At 43.7% G+C, this 21,300-nt stretch overlaps 1 protein-coding gene and 10 non-coding genes across 11 annotated transcripts; 10 read left to right on the top strand and 1 right to left on the bottom strand.

The window, feature by feature from the left end:
- Window positions 1-5,562: 5,562 nt before the first annotated feature.
- ppdpfa (pancreatic progenitor cell differentiation and proliferation factor a) lies at window positions 5,563-8,336 on the bottom strand. The gene is made up of 5 exons (XM_049755985.2): window positions 8,161-8,336; window positions 6,815-6,916; window positions 6,245-6,322; window positions 6,091-6,163; window positions 5,563-5,948 (listed from the first exon to the last, which is right to left on the bottom strand). The coding sequence occupies exons 2-5, from the start codon at window positions 6,867-6,869 to the stop codon at window positions 5,792-5,794; spliced, it is 363 nt and encodes a 120-aa protein (XP_049611942.1). The 5' UTR covers window positions 6,870-6,916; window positions 8,161-8,336; the 3' UTR covers window positions 5,563-5,791.
- Window positions 8,337-8,622: 286 nt separating this feature from the next.
- trnae-cuc (transfer RNA glutamic acid (anticodon CUC)) lies at window positions 8,623-8,694 on the top strand. Its single transcript has one exon. It is a non-coding gene; the product is annotated as a tRNA-Glu (tRNA).
- Window positions 8,695-9,000: 306 nt separating this feature from the next.
- trnae-cuc (transfer RNA glutamic acid (anticodon CUC)) lies at window positions 9,001-9,072 on the top strand. The gene has a single exon. It is a non-coding gene; the product is annotated as a tRNA-Glu (tRNA).
- A 90-nt stretch (window positions 9,073-9,162) lies between these two features.
- trnae-cuc (transfer RNA glutamic acid (anticodon CUC)) lies at window positions 9,163-9,234 on the top strand. The gene has a single exon. It is a non-coding gene; the product is annotated as a tRNA-Glu (tRNA).
- A 248-nt stretch (window positions 9,235-9,482) lies between these two features.
- Window positions 9,483-9,554, top strand: trnae-cuc (transfer RNA glutamic acid (anticodon CUC)). The gene has a single exon. It is a non-coding gene; the product is annotated as a tRNA-Glu (tRNA).
- An 87-nt stretch (window positions 9,555-9,641) lies between these two features.
- On the top strand, window positions 9,642-9,713 carry trnae-uuc (transfer RNA glutamic acid (anticodon UUC)). The gene has a single exon. It is a non-coding gene; the product is annotated as a tRNA-Glu (tRNA).
- Window positions 9,714-10,127: 414 nt separating this feature from the next.
- On the top strand, window positions 10,128-10,199 carry trnae-cuc (transfer RNA glutamic acid (anticodon CUC)). The gene has a single exon. It is a non-coding gene; the product is annotated as a tRNA-Glu (tRNA).
- Window positions 10,200-10,937: 738 nt separating this feature from the next.
- On the top strand, window positions 10,938-11,009 carry trnae-cuc (transfer RNA glutamic acid (anticodon CUC)). Its single transcript has one exon. It is a non-coding gene; the product is annotated as a tRNA-Glu (tRNA).
- Window positions 11,010-11,099: 90 nt separating this feature from the next.
- On the top strand, window positions 11,100-11,171 carry trnae-cuc (transfer RNA glutamic acid (anticodon CUC)). The gene has a single exon. It is a non-coding gene; the product is annotated as a tRNA-Glu (tRNA).
- A 252-nt stretch (window positions 11,172-11,423) lies between these two features.
- trnae-cuc (transfer RNA glutamic acid (anticodon CUC)) lies at window positions 11,424-11,495 on the top strand. Its single transcript has one exon. It is a non-coding gene; the product is annotated as a tRNA-Glu (tRNA).
- Window positions 11,496-12,067: 572 nt separating this feature from the next.
- Window positions 12,068-12,139, top strand: trnad-guc (transfer RNA aspartic acid (anticodon GUC)). The gene has a single exon. It is a non-coding gene; the product is annotated as a tRNA-Asp (tRNA).
- The last annotated feature ends 9,161 nt before the right edge of the window (window positions 12,140-21,300 follow it).

Genomic DNA, 21,300 nt, shown 5'->3' with positions numbered 1-21,300 from the left:
ATGAAATGGTGAGACTAACAAGAAAATATGAATTGCACAACATCCATGTTTGGATTGTTATTTTCCTGATGAAGATGAGAAATTGTCCGTGACATACACTTCCATAAATAAACAGTTCTCTTGAATTGTTTTGATAGTGGGGAAAAAAATTCAATGAATACTATTCCTACACTTTGCTAAACCAAAATGAATTTAAAATCGGATTGACGTTTGTATTTGGTTAAATCGACATTTAGGTATGATTTATTTCTCATCCACCAATATAAATTTAAAATTGAGTTGTCAACGATTATTTTGTTAAATTTCGAATAATTGCAATCAATAACCTCCTTATGTAATATAATACGAAGAAAGAAATGTGCAACTTCTCTTCAGCCTATACTGTACATTTTAATTGTATTTCGGGAAAGGGGGAAAAAAAAGGACTATGAACATTTTTCAGGTTGTGCAAATTTTGTCCACGAGAGGGCAATAAAATTACAAAAATGGCAGGAGGATTATGTCACGTAGCTCCAGATATTTTTAGGACTCAATTAGGTGAAGGGTCAAGACCTCCTGTGAAAGTCACTTTTGCGTACCAAGCAATAGAATTAACCACTTACTTTTAATCAATAGTTCTCAAACGTTCAATGCAAGTGTAAAGAAAGGTGTATTTGAGTAACTGTGTCAATGGTAGCTTTTGCTCGATAAAAGTTGTCCAACACTGAACTATAGTAAATCATATTCAGCATAAGCATAAAAAAAGCGTTTCGCTCATAGGAATAGTTTTGGCACAACCTTAGGTGCTTTTAAATTTGGTTCAAATATAAGTAGAGGTCTTTTGTGGCCTGTTGTCTGAACTGAGTGACCTACTTCTCATACATGATTGACACATTCAAGCGGCAATGGGGTCAGATTCTTTGGCTCAGTAAATGTTGGCCCGGAAAGGTCTGCAGCTGCCGTTGCTTGACTGATGTTCCGTCAGTACCGGCAAGGCCTTTGCTGGTGGACTCGATACTATCAGAAGCACTGACCTACATTCACAACCCAAGTGTTTGTTCCATGAAATTTTATTCATTTATTCCCAACAGTCAATTTGCTTCATTTGTAACATTTCACCATGCTGTACTACCTCCAGTATGTTTATGAAGATGTTAGGCCACCACAGTACCATGAATGACAAGCTTAGTTTGTTCCATGACCAGGCTGGCAACCTAATCTCCTTACCATTCCTGTTTTTTGTGTTTACACCTGTCTGATTTAAATGCTTGCTGAGCCTGCAGATATCAGCAATACATGAGGGATCATTGAATAGAGTTTGCCAGAGCATTTACGCCATCTTTTGGCTACTTTCCTGGTCATGTGATCAATACACTGTTGAAATAATGAGTTCCTGGAGATTTGAATAATCTGTTTTTCTGTGCTTGTGCCCACACAAATTAGTTTCCCAAAATTCGCCTCCAGAAAAAAAATGCACTAAATGAAGAGTCTTGTACACTTATTCGAGTTGAGTTTGTATTGCACAACTGTTAGTTCAACTCTGACTATAGAGTGTCATTGGTGTAGTCACATCTTGGCCAGTTTCTTTGTGTTGCATCACAATTTACCGACTGAGTCAGCTGTAATTGTGCCTTTCTGCTGGAAACTTTGCTTGAGCAACCACGCTCTTGCATAATTTCAGTCAAGTTCCAAGTAAAAAAATTGGCAACTTCAGTCGGAATACTTGACCGATTCAGACTGGCGTTGCCAATTTCAGGGCTTGGAACTTGTTTGACTGAAACGGTCAAGTTATATAATTCGAATCCACTGCCTTTGCATGCTGGAAACTTGAAACGCAATTTGGGTTTTCCATTAGGACAGTGATACCACACGTCAAAATGACTTTTTCAAATGAAAGCCATCTCCGTCCCAGGAAAAAAGAACTCTGACAGTTCTGCCAACAACAGTGTTTAAAGTAGAGCAATTAGAATTGGGTCAGAGCTGGTTTTGATACATAGAAATAGCTGAGGTCGTGAACCAGGGAGCATTAGAGTGAATTTGACATTTATAAATTGAGTTTAACTATTCTGAATTAATTAACAAAAACTTCTCCATTTAATTTTCTGAAATCTCCATTTAATTATCTGAAAAAATTAATTCAAGTACATATGTTCATGAAAGAGAAATGCCATTTTAGGTGTATATATAGCTATTGTACTGTATATAATTGACAGAAATTTAAATTTGTACTTTAGTACTTAAGTACAGTGCCCAGTCTGTATTTTTTTGCTTTTACCTAAGTACATGACTTTGTAAAAAAAATTTGAACTTGTATGCATGTAAACAAGTAAATTACTTAAAAAGGTAAGTAACTTGAAAAAATAAAAGCACAATTTAAATTGTCAGCATAAAAAAACTTGTTAGAGAAAATAATCAACTTAGTATACTTACAAATAATCATCTCACCTTAACAACAAATATTATAATAATCTAGTGTTTAATTGGTACCCTCTGATTTTCCAGAGTAATTTTACTCAAAAGTATTTTTCCGACCTCTGTGGCTGCTAGTGATCACAAGCTCGGTAGCTAGGTAGATGTTACCATGTATGAATCAGCATAGTGTCACTTCTCGTTCTCAAAGGTTTATTATTACTGCAGAGGCATTGCACTGTTACGTGCAAAGGGTTAGGGTGAAGCTAATTTTAACTGTAGGTCGGAGGACCTTCAAATACTCCTCCGTGCTGATACTGTCAACTAGTGTGCATGTGTGCGTGTGTGCGTGCCTGCGTGTGCAGGACATGTGGACATGCACACGAGGTCAGGCAGGACACGTTGTTGTCTCATGGTACCCATCAAATAGACTAAAAACAGCTAAAAATGGGACAACCCTGAGAGAACAAACATATAGCATATCAAAAGTCAGTGAATAAGTGACTAGCTTGTGATAAGGAAGGAGCCATGGGTGAATCTTGTTTACTTGTTTTCCCGTGGCAGGCTGTGGCGCCGACCAGCTACCTTTGGCCCAGATTCCTCAGCAGCATGCTGGAACAGGTTTAGGAACAACTATAACATTGATCCAAGTGTATTCTGTGCATCATGACAGCTTCTCCCTCCTAATTGTGTTTCTGTTTGTCTAAGACATAAAAAAAAAGGTTTCAATTTTTGAACTTTTAAAGCAGTTGGTGACATGCTCGGCTAGACAGGATAACACGTGAACATGTGAAATGCTTTAATTTAGTAGAAACGAATCAGAGTCATCTTCGTTGCCCAATAGGTTCAAACCAACAAAAAATGTCTGCTAGTTGGAACTGCTCTAATTGTACAGCGAAAAGCCACAATCCCAAAATATACATTAAGGACATGGGTGTCAAACTCTGGGCCTGGGGCCAGATCTGATCCGGAATATCGTTTTATGTGATTATCAAGTATTTGTTTCAGCTATTCAGCAAGCACAACTTTGCCCAACAAGGTTGCACAAGAAAAAAACTTTTAATCACTGAATGAAATACAAATATAATGTGCAACTTTTTTTTAATACAGTACAATTGACTATATTTAAGAGCAGTGTTAACAACCAAACTGCATATTGTTGCAGTAGATTGCACTATGGAATATACTTTTGAAGAAGTAAAATTTTTGCAACCATCTGTTTTGTTTCCCAATGTAACAGTCAAGTTGTTGTCATCCAATAGTATGGTGCCTTGTGAACTTTCCCCTAGAAAACTCTGAGACCACGCCTCCTCTTCCCTCTGTGTTGGGATGCAGGAGATTCCGTTTGACCTCAACTGTTTTTTACTTGGATCGGATCGTGGTCCTTTTTTTTTTTTTATGTCTGATTAGTCTGCCCGGAATAGAGCAGCTTTTTCTAGGCAGGGGCAGAAGGACGAACAAACAATAAACCTGGACTTTTACATGACATTTGTCACAGTGGGAGTCCACAGTACTTTCCAAAAACAGCATCCGTTCAGTCTGACTGAGAGTAGACTTTGTCCAGTGTGCTTTGCAGTGTTCTTTTTTTTTTTCCTAGAAATGTTTGGACGTATGGCTTTGTGTCTCTGCCTCATACTAGTTCTGAGGTTGGGGGTTCGAATTTATGCTCTGTCTTTGCTGTGTGAATTTTCACTGTCTTTGTGGGTTTCCTTTGCTCTGCTATTTTTCTTACTCAGACCTACTTTTATAGAAGTGAAGAATGATAAAGGCAATGTATATAGTTTTAAAATAGCCTCTGAAAATATATGTACAGTGAACCGAACTACTAGTTCACTTGATAGTTTTTTTTCCCCTCACTCTATCTTTTATGCAAGAACTACTCAAGAGCCAGTTTAGTCGAAGAGGTAGAAGTATAAAGTGATACGTCTGGACTCTTTTCAAATATTTGTATGTCGAGAAGGAGTTTAGTTTGAGTTATTAGTGGAAAAAGCTACTGTGTGGCACGTGTGTGTGTTTTTGCTCTGCTAAAATGAAATTTTATACTGTATACTGTACAGGGGTGTTGAACTTTGTAGTCTTTGCTTCCCTCTGAGAGGAATTATGACAGTGAAACCAAAACAAAAATGTTATTTTTGCATCGTATTATGACATATAACACATACATACTTACATAACAAATAAATTGATTAGTAGTTCTGAAATCAGAAATCAAGGATTACAGTTTGATTAATTATTGTTCAATTTTCAGTAAAATGGTAGCAAAAAATAATTGCAAAATCTTGAAGTTATTATTATTTATTTATGACAATTTTAAATTTTGGAACCGATCAAAGATCATGGAAGTTGAAGCACAAGAGTTGAGTTACGTGGCGGGCCGGATCTGAATATACTTCAATCTACTAGCTGCCGATCTCTTCTTTTGTGAAAAATCCACTACTTGAGATATTTCTTATTGTACAAATGCGTACTAAATACAAATACGTGTACCCCAAGTAAAAATGTCAGGTCAAAAACTATTTTCCATATTAAAACTTGCACGTGAAAGAATAAATTTAATAGAATATCCTCAATTTACGACAGATTTCTACTGTACAGCAAAACAATAATTACAGTAAACAGCCCAAGAACTGAAAAAAAATAATGAAATTTAAAACAGTAAATGCAACAGAACAGATGAAGTAGCCTTTTTCAACCGCCAGTTGATTGATTGCACTTTGTTACCTGTGAACTTGTCGTGAGTAGCCTGAAATGAGCTTATCTGTTACACGATTAGCGAGAACTGTTTGTAACAGCTGACACGTAATGACCTTGTTTTTGACCACTTACTCAAATGATGTTAACTGCATCAATTCACTTGAATAATTGTCTTCTGTTTACAGGTACTTTGCTTTTAGAATGCATTTTTAGTTGGTGGGAACTTTCATTGTTATTGTAACAGACAACCAAATATGAATACCAGTGATTTGTTATGTTAAGAAGAAAAATGCGTGTCAAGTGATTTCCGGCAACGGTAAAAAGTACTTCCATATGACCCACAAACGTCTTCCAGCTGCCTCCCTCCTCTTGAGCGCGGCTGATGGTCTCTCTGACCCACATTTGTGATGAGGTGGTCTGTTATGTAAGCACAATGGATAAGTGCTCAAGGCTCCAAAAAATACAGTACAGGCAGCAAACTTCTAGTTATATCTTTTTATTTTTATCAGCAATGGTTATTACACAAGGAGAAATAGATGAAAAATCTTTTTTTTCTTTTTTTTTTTTTGGTCGTAGTACAAATAAAAACTATACAGGCAAAAACAAAAATGTGAGTTATCTTCACCGCCACCATCTCCATCTGGACCATGATGGCAAGTTGGCAGTGAGGTAGCCGTAGGCGGTAGATGAAGATGAGGGCGAGGGGCCCCTAGGAGGACTGTGAGGAGGACGGTGAAGAGGCTGGGGGAGGCGGGGTGGAGGCCTCAAACTTGCCCGCGTCGGCGCTTTCGCTGAGCTGTCGCTTGAGAAGCATTTCCCTGGCGATGCAGGTCACCTGACCGTTAGCCACTGTGTAGCTTCCGTTTCTGAAAACAAACAAAGCAGCAGCAGATGAGCGCAAGTACAAAAAGAAAATGACCCAGATCCCAAATTTCGTGTTAATCCGAGTATCGGCCCTTTTGATTTTGAGATGCTTTCGTTTTGTCTCAGGTTTGCTCAATTACTTACTTTTGGGGTTCGGCTCCAGGTTTCGCAAAGAAAAAGGAGGTCCACCAGTGGCCAGAGTCTTGTCTTGGAAGTCCTGTGGGGAGCACATGCAACACTTACAGGAAGTCTGCAAAAACAACTAGAGAAACTCGACGTGGGTCTTGGTGCTACATACCAGGGTGGTGTGGGATGACCTCTCCCGAGAACTCGGCGCTGCTACACGAGCTGCTGCTGGAGGTAGACCCGATGCGCCCTGCACAACACAAATAGTGTGAACCTCACGTAGTGTTGAGTTGCTGATATCATTTTTTAAATCATTATATTGCACCCAGAGCTGCGAACCTACCCACCTCACAAATTTGGCTTAGCTACACTACTTGCAGTTAAAATCAGCAGTCAAAAATTTACAGTATCTATAAATTGCCAAGATTACCCTTGCCTGACGGGAATGTAAATAAATAATACCCAAGGAGAGGATGATATTCAAGGATTTGGGCTATTTTCAGTTTAACAATTTTTTTTAAATAATTGATTCTTAAAAGTGCAGAGACTGATTATTGATTGATCGATTAGTATTTGCATTTTTTTTCCAGTTTTTCTCCCTGTGAATCCATTTGCTGAAAAACCCCTGCTCATGCTTTTTGTTCTCTTTCTAAAATGCAATAATTATAGGCAGTTTCTGTACAAATGTTTTGGATAGCAGTCTAGGTTTTAGGTGTGTCGTATTCCTGAAGACGTGACTTACTTCTGTAGTAATCATGGGTGGCGATGAGGGAGCCGCTTGATGGAATTGCTGCCATCTTCAACTTCAAATGGGGAAAACAAGCTGGGTAAAAAGCAGGGGAACCTGAAGGCAAGACAGGAAAAGATAAGTCTGGGCAAAACTATGAATCCCAAGTTGCTTCCAGGTGGACACTGTAAATAAGAAACTCTTCAATTGCTATCAATCTATTAACTCAGCGAAATAAGATTTTAATTGCACAGTACAAGGGGAACAGGTTTCCCTACTTTTCATTTCATAATAAATATGTTGAATCCTTTGTAAGGACACGTGCACTGTGCACACACACCTTTGCAGTATATATGTGTGTGTATATAAATATAGATATAAGGTATTTATGTATACGAAACAGCTGCTTGTGGGAATCTGGTTTCCTCCCTCCTCTAGCACGTGTGGCACGATGCCAACTGCGAGATGGGTTATGGATTAAATGACACTGACTAGGTTTCAAAACGGGGATTACGGTAGTAACTGGCACAACAAAAAAAGTATTTTCAAGCTATAACACGCAAAGTCACACAAACAGTTACGATACGTACGTATAACTAAGGCCCCATTCGAGTGAGCTGAGAAAAAAGGATCAAGATGATGTTTGTTGTTATATTTATGCCTAAATAGATATTCTTATACCTACAAAATAATATTTTTAAGGGTTTTCTGTGTATTTCTTTCCAAGACAACACAAATGTACAGCAGTATTTTTACTTGAAGGCCAGCTTGGAGTCTTAAGGAGCAGATGAGGGCAATGCGGCTTAACTGGATATGAGAAGCAGATGGCTTTGTGGGATTTCATGGAGCAGGTGAGAACATGCTGTACTGGCCACCAGACACAAACAAGACAGCTGCCCAAATTGGGGCATTCATCAATAACAACACCATATGTGTATATATTTGGACATTGGTGGCCATGGCTCCGCACGGACAGTTGGGTAAACAAATGGAGCCCAGCTCCTCTTGAAACAATTACGTCAGGCAGATACATGCATTAAATTCGATCGAAGTATGGAAAATGAGCTAAAAAGCAATTCTTAAAAGCCTGTCAGTGTAAGGAATCATTAATTTTATTTCATTCACATACTACTATCGACATGTAGGTTGTTATTGTGCGAGTTTAAGGACGTCGTGTATTGTTTTAGAAAAAAAACGCACAGACATCGAAATTGCTGCCGGGAGTGATAATGAAAGCATAAATGAACATTTTTTTTAGTATGTTCCACCGATTGAGGTCAGAACTCCGTTTCTGAATTCCCCTAACTGTAACGTCCCAGGCTTCGTAAACAACAGCAGAGTCGTTGTTTGTGGAGGCTTACCTTCTGTTGAGATTGGAATGCTGTTGTTGGTGGTGGAAGGTTCGGATGGCACAAGAAGCTTCTTAATGGTTCGAACAACCCATTTGTGGATGGACAAATGTGGTGTCGGCCACGCTCGGTCACTCGCTGCACGGCACTGGCGGACAAGGGCGGAGGGGCAGCTTTTAATCGCTCCTGGGCCTACGTGGGCTGCGGATGGGCGGGGACTGAGGCATGGCGTGCAGTGGAACGTGATCATCGAGCTCGAGTGGGGAACATGGTGACGTTTTTTTTTTGTCACGCACACACACACACAGATAGACACAGTCATATGCGGGAATCGACAAGGCAGGCAAGAGTACCCCTCAGTGACCTTATTAGACGGAAAGAAGCCGCGTTTGGCAACAAAGTAAAATATCGCCCGATTAAAAATGGACTGATACCGCCAATAAATAATACATTTGCTGGTCTCTTGTCGTGGCTTCCCTGGTGGTCTAGTGGTTAGGATTCGGCGCTCTCACCGCCGCGGCCCGGGTTCGATTCCCGGTCAGGGAACGGTCTTCTTTTTGAAAAATGGACGTTAAATGTTTTTATATTGGGATGATCATTGATACTATTACAATAGGTCATTTACCTTCATGCATTCCCTGATGGTCTAGTGGTCAGAATTTGGCGCTCTACCCGCTCCAGCCAGGGTTTGATTCCAGGTCAGGCAATACATCCAATACATCCCCTCGCCCCCGTGACCTACGTTCGATTCAAAGTCAAAGTCAAAGTCCCAGTAAGTAAATAATTTTCCTTACAAAAATAGTCTAATTTGATGCACCCAAACTGGCCCCGTGATAGACCCTCAATTTCATGTCCCTGATGGTCTAGTGGTTAGGATTCGGCGCTCTCACTGCCGCGGCCCGGGTTCGATTCCCGGTTAGGGAATTGATTTCTTTATGGCAAATAGACGTGAAGTTTGATGCCCCCAAACTGGGCTGAACATTGGCACTATAATGATAGATCTTTAATTTCATGTCGCTGATGGTCTAGTGGTTAGGATTCGGCGCTCTCACCGCCGCGGCCCGGGTTCGATTCCCGGTCAGGGAATTGATTTCCTCATGGAAAATAAACGTGAAGTTTGATGCCCCCAAACTGGGCTGAACATTGGCACTATTATGATAGGTGCTGAATTTCATGTCCCTGGTGGTCTAGTGGTTAGGATTCGGAGCTCTCGACCCCGTGACCCACGTTCGATTCCCAGTAAGGCAATAATTTTCCTTACGAAAATAGTCTAATTTGATGCACCCAAACTGGGCTGAACATTGGCACTATTGTGATAGATCCTCGATTTCATGTCCCTGATGGTCTAGTGGTTAGGATTCGGCGCTCTCACCGCCGCGGCCGGGGTTCGATTCCCGGTTAGGGAATTGATTTTTTTATGGCAAATAGACGTGAAGTTTGCCCCCAACCTGGGCTGAACATTGGCACTATTATGATAGTTGCTTAACTTCATGTCCCTGATGGTCTAGTGGTTAGGATTCGGCGCTTTCACTGCCGCGGCCCGGGTTCGATTCCCGGTTAGGTAATCGCTTTCCTTATGGAAAATAGACGTGAAGTTTGATGCCTCCAAACTGGGCTGAACGTTGGCATTATTATGATAGATCCTTGACTTCGTGTCCCTGATAGTCTAGTGGCTAGGATTCGGCGCTCTCACCGCTGCGGCCCGGGTTCGATTCCCGGTCACGGAATCGATTTCCTTATGGCAAATAGACGTGAAGTTTGATGCCCCCAAACTGGGCTGAACATTGGCACTATTATGATAGATCCTTAACTTCATGTCCCTGATGGTCTAGTGGTTAGGATTCGGCGCTCTCACCGCCACGACCCGCGTTCGATTCCCGGTTAGGGAATTGATTTCTTTATGGCAAATAGACGTGAAGTTTGATGCCCCCAAACTGGGCTGAACATTGGCACTATTATGATAGATCCTAAACTTCATGTCCCTGATGGTCTAGTGGTTAGTATTCGGCGCTCTCACCGCCGCGGCCCGGGTTCGATTCCCGGTCAGGGAATCGATTTCCTTATGGAAAATAGACGTGAAGTTTGATGCCTCCAAACTGGGCTGAACGTTGGCATTATTATGATAGATCCTTGACTTCATGTCCCTGATAGTCTAGTGGCTAGGATTCGGCGCTCTCACCGCTGCGGCCCGGGTTCGATTCCCGGTCACGGAATCGATTTCCTTATGGCAAATAGACGTGAAGTTTGATGCCCCCAAACTGGGCTGAACATTGGCACTATTATGATAGATCCTTAACTTCATGTCCCTGATGGTCTAGTGGTTAGGATTCAGCGCTCTCACCGCCGCGGCCCGCGTTCGATTCCCGGTTAGGGAATTGATTTCTTTATGGCAAATAGACGTGAAGTTTGATGCCCCCAAACTGGGCTGAACATTGGCACTATTATGATAGATCCCCGATCTCATGTCCCTGATGGTCTAGTGGTTAGGATTCGGCGCTCTCACCGCCACGTCCCCGGTTCGATTCCCTTTCAGGCAATTGATTTCCTAATGGAAAATAGACGTGAAGTTTTCTGCCATCAAACTGGGCTGAACATTGGCACTATAATGATAGATCCTCAACTTCATGATCCTGATGGTCTACTGGTTAGGATTCAGCGCTCTCACCGCCGCGGCCCGGGTTCGATTCCCGGTCAGGGAATCGATTTCCTTATGGAAAATAAACGTGAAGTTTGATGCCCCCAAACTGGGCTGAACATTGGCACTATTATGATAGACCCACAATTTCATGTCCCTGATGGTCTAGTGGTTAGGATTCGGCGCTCTCACCGCCGTGGCCCGGGTTCGATTCCCGGTTAGGGAATTGATTTCTTTATGGAAAATAGACGTGAAGTTTGATGCCTCCAAACTGGGCTGAACATTGGCACTATTATGATAGACCCACAATTTCATGTCCCTGATGGTCTAGTGGTTAGGATTCGGCGCTCTCACCGCCGTGGCCCGGGTTCGATTCCCGGTTAGCGAATAGATTTCCTTATGGCAAATAGACGTGAAGTTTGATGCCTCCAAACTGGGCTGAACATTGGCACTATTATGATAGATCCTTGACTTCATGTCCCTGATAGTCTAGTGGCTAGGATTCGGCGCTCTCACCGCTGCGGCCCGGGTTCGATTCCCGGTCACGGAATCGGTTTCCTTATGGCAAATAGACGTGAAGTTTGATGCCCCCAAACTGGGCTGAACATTGGCACTATTATGATAGATCCTTAACTTCATGTCCCTGATGGTCTAGTGGTTAGGATTCGGCGCTCTCACCGCCGCGGCCCGCGTTCGATTCCCGGTTAGGGAATTGATTTCTTTATGGCAAATAGACGTGAAGTTTGATGCCCCCAAACTGGGCTGAACATTGGCACTATTATGATAGGTGCTGAATTTCATGTCCCTGGTGGTCTAGTGGTTAGGATTCGGAGCTCTCGACCCCGTGACCCACGTTCGATTCCCAGTAAGGCAATAGTTTTCCTTACGAAAATAGTCTAATTTGATGCACCCAAACTGGGCTGAACATTGGCACTATTATGATAGATCCTCGATCTCATGTCCCTGATGGTCTAGTGGTTAGGATTTGGCGCTCTCACCGCCACGTCCCCGGTTCGATTCCCTTTAAGGCAATTGATTTCCTAATGGAAAATAAACGTGAAGTTTTCTGCCGTCAAACTGGGCTGAACATTGGCACTATAATGATAGATCCTCAACTTCATGATCCTGATGGTCTACTGGTTAGGATTCAGCGCTCTCACCGCCGCGGCCCGGGTTCGATTCCCGGCCAGAGAATCGATTTACTTATGGCATATAGACGTGAAGTTTGATGCCCCCAAACAGTGCTGAACATTGGCACTATTATGATAGATCCTTAACTTCATGTCCCTGATGGTCTAGTGGTTAGGATTCGGCGCTGTCACCGCCGTGGCTTGGGTTCGATTCCCGGTTAGGGAATTGATTTTCTTATGGCAAATAGACGTGAAGTTTGATGCCCCCAAACTGGGCTGAACATTGGCACTATAATGTTAGACCCTCAATTTCATGTCCCTGATGGTCTAGTGGTTAGGATTCAGTGCTCTCGTGAAGTTTGATGCCCCCAAACTGGGCTGAACATTGGCACTATTATGATAGATCCTGAACTTCATGTCCCTGATGGTCTAGTTACACTGAGTGCCAAAAGTCCCAATGATCGTGAGCAGCATTTCAACCCCTTACACTCTCGTGGGCGTCTTGCTGGCCCGTTGCTCACCAGCCCCTCAATTAGCTCTTGGTGCTTCAGGTTAATAGAACTTTTGATTGGAGCGGCATTGCTTTGATGTTTTCACGCATGCGGGTGCCGACCTCAAGCAAGCATGTGTTTTATTTGGGACTGAAAATGAAGATGTTTGAGTGTGTGGCAGACCAGAGATCAGTGAGTAACGTTCTTTCCATCATGGATCACCTTTGACATGTCCATGACGCTCGCCTGTCCTACCCCTTGCCCCTGAATCCTAACCCTTGATAGATGCTCACAGCTCGAGTGTGAAAATGTCTTTTGAAAACCCTAAACCTACTTTAAAAACTTAAATTAAAAACCTAAACCCATTTTGAAACCTAATTTTGAAACCATGGTGTAAAGTTTTACTTTGAAACCCTAACAGTAGTTAAAATCCTTATTTGAAACCCTGAAACGAGTTGATTTGAAACCTGGTTGGAAATCCTAATCTGATACCTTAAAACGAGTGTTGGCTCGTGAGTGTTTCAGTGAACGAGTGAACGAATCACTTCCTATGACTTCAACCTGTAGGTGTCGGTAATGCCCATTAAAGCTGGTGCCACCTCGCCGTAAAACAAAACGAAGAAGAAAATGACGTAACTTCCTGTTCACGAACGAGTTGTGAATTGTAAACGAGTCAGTGCTTTGCAAGAACGGATGACGAGTCAATGGGTGAACTGCCTTCCTTCCCGTGCACCAACGGATCAGTCGTTCAGATGAAGGTGTTGCGTCGCCCTCCTGGCGTGAACTATGTAAGCCAGAATGTCGATTTACGATTTGCCAAGGAAAGAACCACTCACTGAAACACCACTTCTTTTATGCACGTTTTCTCCAAGCTAACGGCTAACTTGATTGCATGAAGATGCAACAACGGGGGAGATTATGCTTCTCTTTGGGTAATCTTGATTTTATAACACTTGTAGTAGCTTTTAAATAACGTGGATGCATATATACGCCTAAATATTGTTTCCAATATATATACTGCAATTTCACATTAGATTGCTGGTTTGAAATTTACTTTTAATATTATTATTTTTAAATAAACATTTACGTTAAAACATGTCTGGTGTTTTATTCCTTGTTTTTATTTTTTGGGGCATTAAAACAAAAATCTGACATTTGGTTAACTGCTTTATATGACAATATGTGAAGGTACACCTCATGGACACTTCAATAAGTACACTACACGAGGTAAAAAGAAAAAAAAAAAGAATACGTGTGCAGCAGGGGGGGAGCCCCATTTCAACCCCTTACACTGAGTGCCAAGCAGGGAAGAAATGGGTGTCATTGTTATAGTCACTGCTATGACTCGGCCGAGGTCCGGCGGGGTTCGAACTCACGACCTCCCAGACTCAGGGCGGGCACTCTCCTCTCTGGCCATTGAGCTGGTAAACACTCGTCTCGTAGTATAACACTTATAGTCGTTTTTAAATAACGTGTATACCTATATACGCCTAAATATTGTTATCCAATATATCTACTGCAATTTCACATTGGATTGCTGGTTTGAAATTTGCTTTTAATATTATTATTTCTAATAAACATTTATATTAAAACTTGTCTGGCGTCTTATTCCTTGTTTTTATATTCGCCAATTAAAACAGAAAAATCAGACATTTGGTTAACTGCTTTATATGACAATATGTGTAGGTACACTACACGAGGTTAAAAAAAAAAAGAGAATAAATAAATAAAGGGTTAATGGCACAACAAAAGCATTTCCTCGCACCTGGGATCGAACCAAGTTTCTGCCGAGCCAGAGCCCGAGTCACCAACCAGTCGGCAATTTCGACCGGCAGACTACAATAGCTTGCACTTTTTTGTACTAGTGAAGTGCATTCCAGTTTAAAGTGAACTGAATCTTTAGAATCGGTTCACTCAAAATATTTGTTCGCTACACTTTCTTATTTATTCATTTTATTATTTTTTTATAGTAGTTTTTAAATAACGTGTATACCTATGTACGCCTAAATATTGTTATCTGCAAACGATTCACTTCCTAAAGTGAGTCGTTCTTTTTCCAGTTCATATGACTTCAACCAGTAGGTGTCGGTAATGCCCATTAAAGCTGGTGCCACCTCGCCGTAAAACAAAACGAAGAAGAGAATGACGTAACTTCCTGTTCACGAACGAGTCAGTGCTTTGCATTTCCAGTTCATTGCGAGAACGGATGAGTGAGGGAACGAGTCAACGGGTGAACTGCCTTCCTTCCCCTTCCTTCCCGTGCACCAACGGATCACAGTGAAGGTGTTGCGTCGCCCTCCTGGCGTGAACTATGTAAGCCAGAATGTCGATTTACGATTTGCCAAGGAAAGAAAGAACCACTCACTGAAACACCACTTCTTTTATGCACGTTTTCTCCAAGCTAACGGCTAATTCTCCAAGCTAACGGCTAACTTGATTGCATGAAGAGACGGGGAGATTATGCTTCTCTTTGGGTAATCTTGATTTTATAACACTTGTAGTAGCTTTTAAATAACGTGGATGCATATATACGCCTAAATATTGTTTCACATTGGATTGCTGGTTTGAAATTTACTTTTAATATTATTTTTAAATAAACATTTACGTTAAAACATGTCTGGTGTTTTATTCCTTGTTTTTATTTTTTGGGGCATTAAAACAAAAATCTGACATTTGGTTAACTGCTTTATATGACAATATGTGAAGGTACACCTCATGGACACTTCAATAAGTACACTACATTTATTGTACTACACGAGGTAAAAAGAAAAAAAAAAGAATACGTGTGCAGCAGGGGGGGAGCCCCATTTCAACCCCTTACACTGAGTGCCAAGCAGGGAAGAAATGGGTGTCATTGTTATAGTCACTGCTATGACTCGGCCGAGGTCCGGCGGGGTTCGAACTCACGACCTCCCAGACTCAGGGCGGGCACTCTCCTCTCTGGCCATTGAGCTGGTAAACACTCGTCTCGTAGTATAACACTTATAGTCGTTTTTAAATAACGTGTATTAATATATCTACTGCAATTGGTTTGAAATTTGCTTTTAATATTATTTCTAATAAACATTTATATTAAAACTTGTCTGGTGTCTTATTCCTTGTTTTTATATTCGCCAATTAAAACATAAAAATCATCAATATGTGTAGGTACACTACACGAGGTTAAAAAAAAAAAGATAAATAAAAGGTTAATTGCACAACAAAAGCATTTCTTCGCACCTGGGATCGACCGGCAGTCTACAATAGCTTGCACTGTTTTGTACGAGCGATGTGTATTCCAGTTTTAAGTGATCGGTTCCGTTTTTTTTACCTCGTGTGGTGTACCAAAATATCCCAGACACACAAAGAGATCGAAATTACGTTTATTACGTTAAATAACCCAAGAAGTCAACATCAATGAACAATAAGCGTGAACTCAGTAAACTCTTGTAAGTTTTCTTTAGTGTCATTTTAAATTGTACTTTGCTAGGTGTTCGTGTACACAACGCTTCCATAGAGTAGTGGTTAGTGCTCTGGGCTTTCACCCCAGCGACCCGGGTTCGAATCTCAGTAGGACCCAAAACAGGAAGAATAACACAAGAAGTCAACATCAATGAACAATAAGCGTAAACTCTTCTTGTGTAAGTTTTCATCTTTGGGTACTTCGAAAGTGTCATTTTAAATTGTACTTTGCTAGGCGTTCGTGCACACAACGCTTCCATAGGGTAGTGGTTAGTTCTCTGGGCTTTCACCCCAGCGACCCGGGTTCGAATCTCAGTAGGACCCAAAATTTTTTATCTTAGAATGTTTTCAACACAGTTGCTCGTGTAACCATGTGACGATACACTTCCAGCTCAGTGGCCTAGTAGTAGAGTGTCCGCCCTGAGACTGGAAGGTTGTGGGTTCAAACCCCGGCCGGGTCATACCAAAGACTATAAAAATGGAACCCATTGCCCTTTATGATAACAACTCTACCTGGTTGATCCTGCCAGTAGCAGAGAATGAGCTGTAATGTCTTTATTACCGTAGGGGGGCGATGTATACTCAGGAGCGACTTAAATGTGAATCTGATTAGCTGTTTGATCTGTGACGTCACTCGGACACCCTATTAGGTACACCGCCATTTTCAGGTGTTCCTAATAACAGGCCACTTCATTAGGGAAAAATCATGGTCAAAGCTGAAATGAAAGTGAAAAGTGCCACACGACATTCCATTAGGTACACCTCATATTCTGAAGGAGCTAAAACTCAGGAGCGACTTAAATGTGAATCTGATTAGCTGTTTGATCTGTGACGTCACTCGGACACCCTATTAGGTACACCGCCATTTTCAGGTGTTCCTAATAACAGGCCACTTCATTAGGGAAAAATCATGGTCAAAGCTGAAATGAAAGTGAAAAGTGCCACACGACATTCCATTAGGTACACCTCATATTCTGAAGGAGCTAAAACTCAGGAGCGACTTAAATGTGAATCTGATTAGCTGTTTGATCTGTGACGTCACTCGGACACCCTATTAGGTACACCGCCATTTTCAGGTGTTCCTAATAACAGGCCACTTCATTAGGGAAAAATCATGGTCAAAGCTGAAATGAAAGTGAAAAGTGCCACACGACATTCCATTAGGTACACCTCATATTCTGAAGGAGCTAAAACTCAGGAGCGACTTAAATGTGAATCTGATTAGCTGTTTGATCTGTGACGTCACTCGGACACCCTATTAGGTACACCGCCATTTTCAGGTGTTCCTAATAACAGGCCACTTCATTAGGGAAAAATCATGGTCAAAGCTGAAATGAAAGTGAAAAGTGCCACACGACATTCCATTAGGTACACCTCATATTCTGAAGGAGCTAAAACTCAGGAGCGACTTAAATGTGAATCTGATTAGCTGTTTGATCTGTGACGTCACTCGGACACCCTATTAGGTACACCGCCATTTTCAGGTGTTCCTAATAACAGGCCACTTCATTAGGGAAAAATCATGGTCAAAGCTGAAATGAAAGTGAAAAGTGCCACACGACATTCCATTAGGTACACCTCATATTCTGAAGGAGCTAAAACTTTTCACGCAGGTGCACTTAACGAGGGAATCACACGGACACTCCATTAGGTACAAAGTCAAAGTCAGCTTTATTGTCAATTTCTCCACATGCCAAAAACACACAAAGAAACCGAAATTATGCACTATGCGCTGCACGGACTGCACATCCAGGTGTGTGAGGGCCGAGTGGAGGGCAGAGCAGATGGCACCGCCATTTTCAAGTGTCCTCCTCGTGGCCACACAGGACGAAAGCCGACCTCCCGACGGACCCTGCCTGAGGAGCACATGCACGCCTGAGCTTTCTTTGCCAGTGACGAGGTGACGAGGTGTTTGCGGACCAGGACCTCTCCTCACTGATGTGCACCCCCAGGAACTTGGCGCAGCTCACCCTCTCCACCACAGCACCATCAACTTCCGACCTGTACCGAGTCGCAGTGCAATCAGGTGTCAAGCTCTAGTCCTCTCAGTGTGTGTGTGCGTAGGTCGCTAGGTGTCAAGCTCTAGTCCTCTCAGTGTGTGTGTGTGCGTAGAGCAGATGGCACCGCCATTTTCAAGTGTCCTCCTCGTGGCCACACAGGACGAAAGCCGACCTCCCGACGGACCCTGCCTGAGGAGCACATGCACGCCTGAGCTTTCTTTGCCAGTGACGAGGTGACGAGGTGTTTGCGGACCAGGACCTCTCCTCACTGATGTGCACCCCCAGGAACTTGGCGCCGCTCACCCTCTCCACCACAGCACCATCAACTTCCGACCTGTACCGAGTCGCAGTGCAATCAGGTGTCAAGCTCTAGTCCTCTCAGTGTGTGTGTGTGTGCGTAGGTCGCTGTAGGTCGCAGTGCAATGAGGCTCGTCGAGTTTGCAGAGTCCTTTCTCTCCAGGTGTGTGAGGGCCGAGTGGAGGGCAGAGCAGATGGCACCGCCATTTTCAAGTGTCCTCCTCGTGGCCACACAGGACGAAAGCCGACCTCCCGACGGACCCTGCCTGAGGAGCACATGCTTTCTTTGCCAGTGACGAGGTGACGAGGTGTTTGCGGATGATGTGCACCCCCAGGAACTTGGCGCAGCTCACCCTCTCCACCACAGCACCATCAACTTCCGACCTGTACCGAGTCGCAGTGCAATCAGGTGTCAAGCTCTAGTCCTCTCAGTGTGTGTGTGTGCGTAGGTCGCTAGGTGTCAAGCTCTAGTCCTCTCAGTGTGTGTGTGTGTGTGTGCGTAGAGCAGATGGCACCGCCATTTTCAAGTGTCCTCCTCGTGGCCACACAGGACGAAAGCCGACCTCCCGACGGACCCTGCCTGAGGAGCACATGCACGCCTGAGCTTTCTTTGCCAGTGACGAGGTGACGAGGTGTTTGCGGATGATGTGCACCCCCAGGAACTTGGCGCAGCTCACCCTCTCCACCACAGCACCATCAACTTCCGACCTGTACCGAGTCGCAGTGCAATAAGGTGTCAAGCTCTAGTCCTCTCAGTGTGTGTGTGCGTAGGTCGCTAGCTCTAGTCCTCTCAGTGTGTGTGTGCGTAGGTCGCTAGGTGTCAAGCTCTAGTCCTCTCAGTGTGTGTGTGTGCGTAGGTCGCTAGCTCTAGTCCTCTCAGTGTGTGTGTGTGCGTAGGTCGCTAGCTCTAGTCCTCTCAGTGTGTGTGTGCGTAGGTCGCTAGGTGTCAAGCTCTAGTCCTCTCAGTGTGTGTGTGCGTAGGTCGCTAGGTGTCAAGCTCTAGTCCTCTCAGTGTGTGTGTGCGTAGGTCGCTAGCTCTAGTCCTCTCAGTGTGTGTGTGCGTAGGTCGCTAGGTGTCAAGCTCTAGTCCTCTCAGTGTGTGTGTGCGTAGGTCGCTAGCTCTAGTCCTCTCAGTGTGTGTGTGCGTAGGTCGCTAGGTGTCAAGCTCTAGTCCTCTCAGTGTGTGTGTGCGTAGGTCGCTAGGTGTCAAGCTCTAGTCCTCTCAGTGTGTGTGTGCGTAGGTCGCTAGCTCTAGTCCTCTCAGTGTGTGTGTGCGTAGGTCGCTAGGTGTCAAGCTCTAGTCCTCTCAGTGTGTGTGTGCGTAGGTCGCTAGCTCTAGTCCTCTCAGTGTGTGTGTGTGCGTAGGTCGCTAGGTGTCAAGCTCTAGTCCTCTCAGTGTGTGTGTGTGTGTGTGTGCGTAGGTCGCTAGGTGTCAAGCTCTAGTCCTCTCAGTGTGTGTGTGTGTGCGTAGGTCGCTAGGTGTCAAGCTCTAGTCCTCTCAGTGTGTGTGTGTAGGTCGCTAGGTGTCAAGCTCTAGTCCTCTCAGTGTGTGTGTGCGTAGGTCGCTAGGTGTCAAGCTCTAGTCCTCTAGGTGTGTGTGTGCGTAGGTCGCTAGGTCTCAAGCTCTAGTCCTCTCAGTGTGTGTGTGCGTAGGTCGCTAGGTGTCAAGCTCTAGTCCTCTCAGTGTGTGTGTGCGTAGGTCGCTAGGTGTCAAGCTCTAGTCCTCTCAGTGTGTGTGTGTGCGTAGGTCGCTAGGTGTCAAGCTCTAGTCCTCTCAGTGTGTGTGTGTGTGCGTAGGTCGCTAGGTGTCAAGCTCTAGTCCTCTAGGTGTGTGTGTGCGTAGGTCGCTAGGTCTCAAGCTCTAGTCCTCTCAGTGTGTGTGCGTAGGTCGCTAGGTGTCAAGCTCTAGTCCTCTCAGTGTGTGTGTGCGTAGGTCGCTAGGTCTCAAGCTCTAGTCCTCTCAGTGTGTGTGTGTGCGTAGGTCGCTAGGTGTCAAGCTCTAGTCCTCTCAGTGTGTGTGTGTGCGTAGGTCGCTAGGTGTCAAGCTCTAGTCCTCTCAGTGTGTGTGTGCGTAGGTCGCTAGGTGTCAAGCTCTAGTCCTCTCAGTGTGTGTGTGCGTAGGTCGCTAGCTCTAGTCCTCTCAGTGTGTGTGTGCGTAGGTCGCTAGGTGTCAAGCTCTAGTCCTCTCAGTGTGTGTGTGCGTAGGTCGCTAGCTCTAGTCCTCTCAGTGTGTGTGTGCGTAGGTCGCTAGGTGTCAAGCTCTAGTCCTCTCAGTGTGTGTGTGCGTAGGTCGCTAGGTGTCAAGCTCTAGTCCTCTCAGTGTGTGTGTGCGTAGGTCGCTAGCTCTAGTCCTCTCAGTGTGTGTGTGCGTAGGTCGCTAGGTGTCAAGCTCTAGTCCTCTCAGTGTGTGTGTGCGTAGGTCGCTAGGTGTCAAGCTCTAGTCCTCTAGGTGTGTGTGTGCGTAGGTCGCTAGGTCTCAAGCTCTAGTCCTCTCAGTGTGTGTGTGTGCGTAGGTCGCTAGGTCTCAAGCTCTAGTCCTCTCAGTGTGTGTGTCAGTCAACAACGATTTCCTTGGTCAGTGCAGTAGTGTTGGAGTGCATTTTATAACGTAAAACCGTTAAAAAAAATAGGAGATGAGCTAAAGCTAGTGGCCAAGACTAAATTGTGCAGGATCTCGGAGCAGCAGTGGGCCCCAGACCGCCATTTTCAAGTGTCCGGATGACTGTCCCCACTCTAAACAAAGTCACGCACAGGGCTCAGGATTGTGAAGCCTAGTCACAAGTTGGCACATCAGGCGGTGAATCACGCCCTTCCAGGTCCACTCAGACTCAATGTCCCCCGTGGGAAAAGCTCTGCCGGAGGATTGAAGTCTCCAGCTTCAGTTAGTACAGTTCACCAAGGATGTATACCGCCCTCTGTTGTCCAAATAGTAGAACTGTTTAAGAGAGAGTTTAAAGGGTTAAAGCTGATCCATAAAACCATACATGTAAGGCTTCCATAGGGTAGTGGTTAGTCCTCTGGGCTATCACCCCAGCGACCCGGGTTCGAGTCTCAGTAGGACCCAAGTTTTTTTATCATAATTAATTATATAAATAAATTATAATTAATTATAATTATATAATTATTATAATATTATAATAAATATATATAATTAAATT

Source organism: Syngnathus scovelli, chromosome 2, assembly GCF_024217435.2.
Source record: "Syngnathus scovelli strain Florida chromosome 2, RoL_Ssco_1.2, whole genome shotgun sequence".
NCBI classification, from domain to species: domain Eukaryota; kingdom Metazoa; phylum Chordata; class Actinopteri; order Syngnathiformes; family Syngnathidae; genus Syngnathus; species Syngnathus scovelli.
The sequence above is the reverse complement of the archived record's forward strand: the minus strand, read 5'-3'. Positions and strand labels throughout refer to the sequence as shown.

What these genes read in the sequence shown, in the direction of transcription:
- ppdpfa (XM_049755985.2), bottom strand. Translation starts at nt 6,869, where the DNA reads ATGGCAGCAATTCCATCAAGCGGCTCCCTCATCGCCACCCATGATTAC. An exon ending in CACCCATGATTACTACAGAA is followed by an intron (nt 6,323 to 6,814) that starts GTAAGTCACGTC and finishes TGTGTTGTGCAG; the next exon opens with GGCGCATCGGGTCTACCTCC. An exon ending in GGTCATCCCACACCACCCTG is followed by an intron (nt 6,164 to 6,244) that starts GTATGTAGCACC and finishes TGCTCCCCACAG; the next exon opens with GACTTCCAAGACAAGACTCT.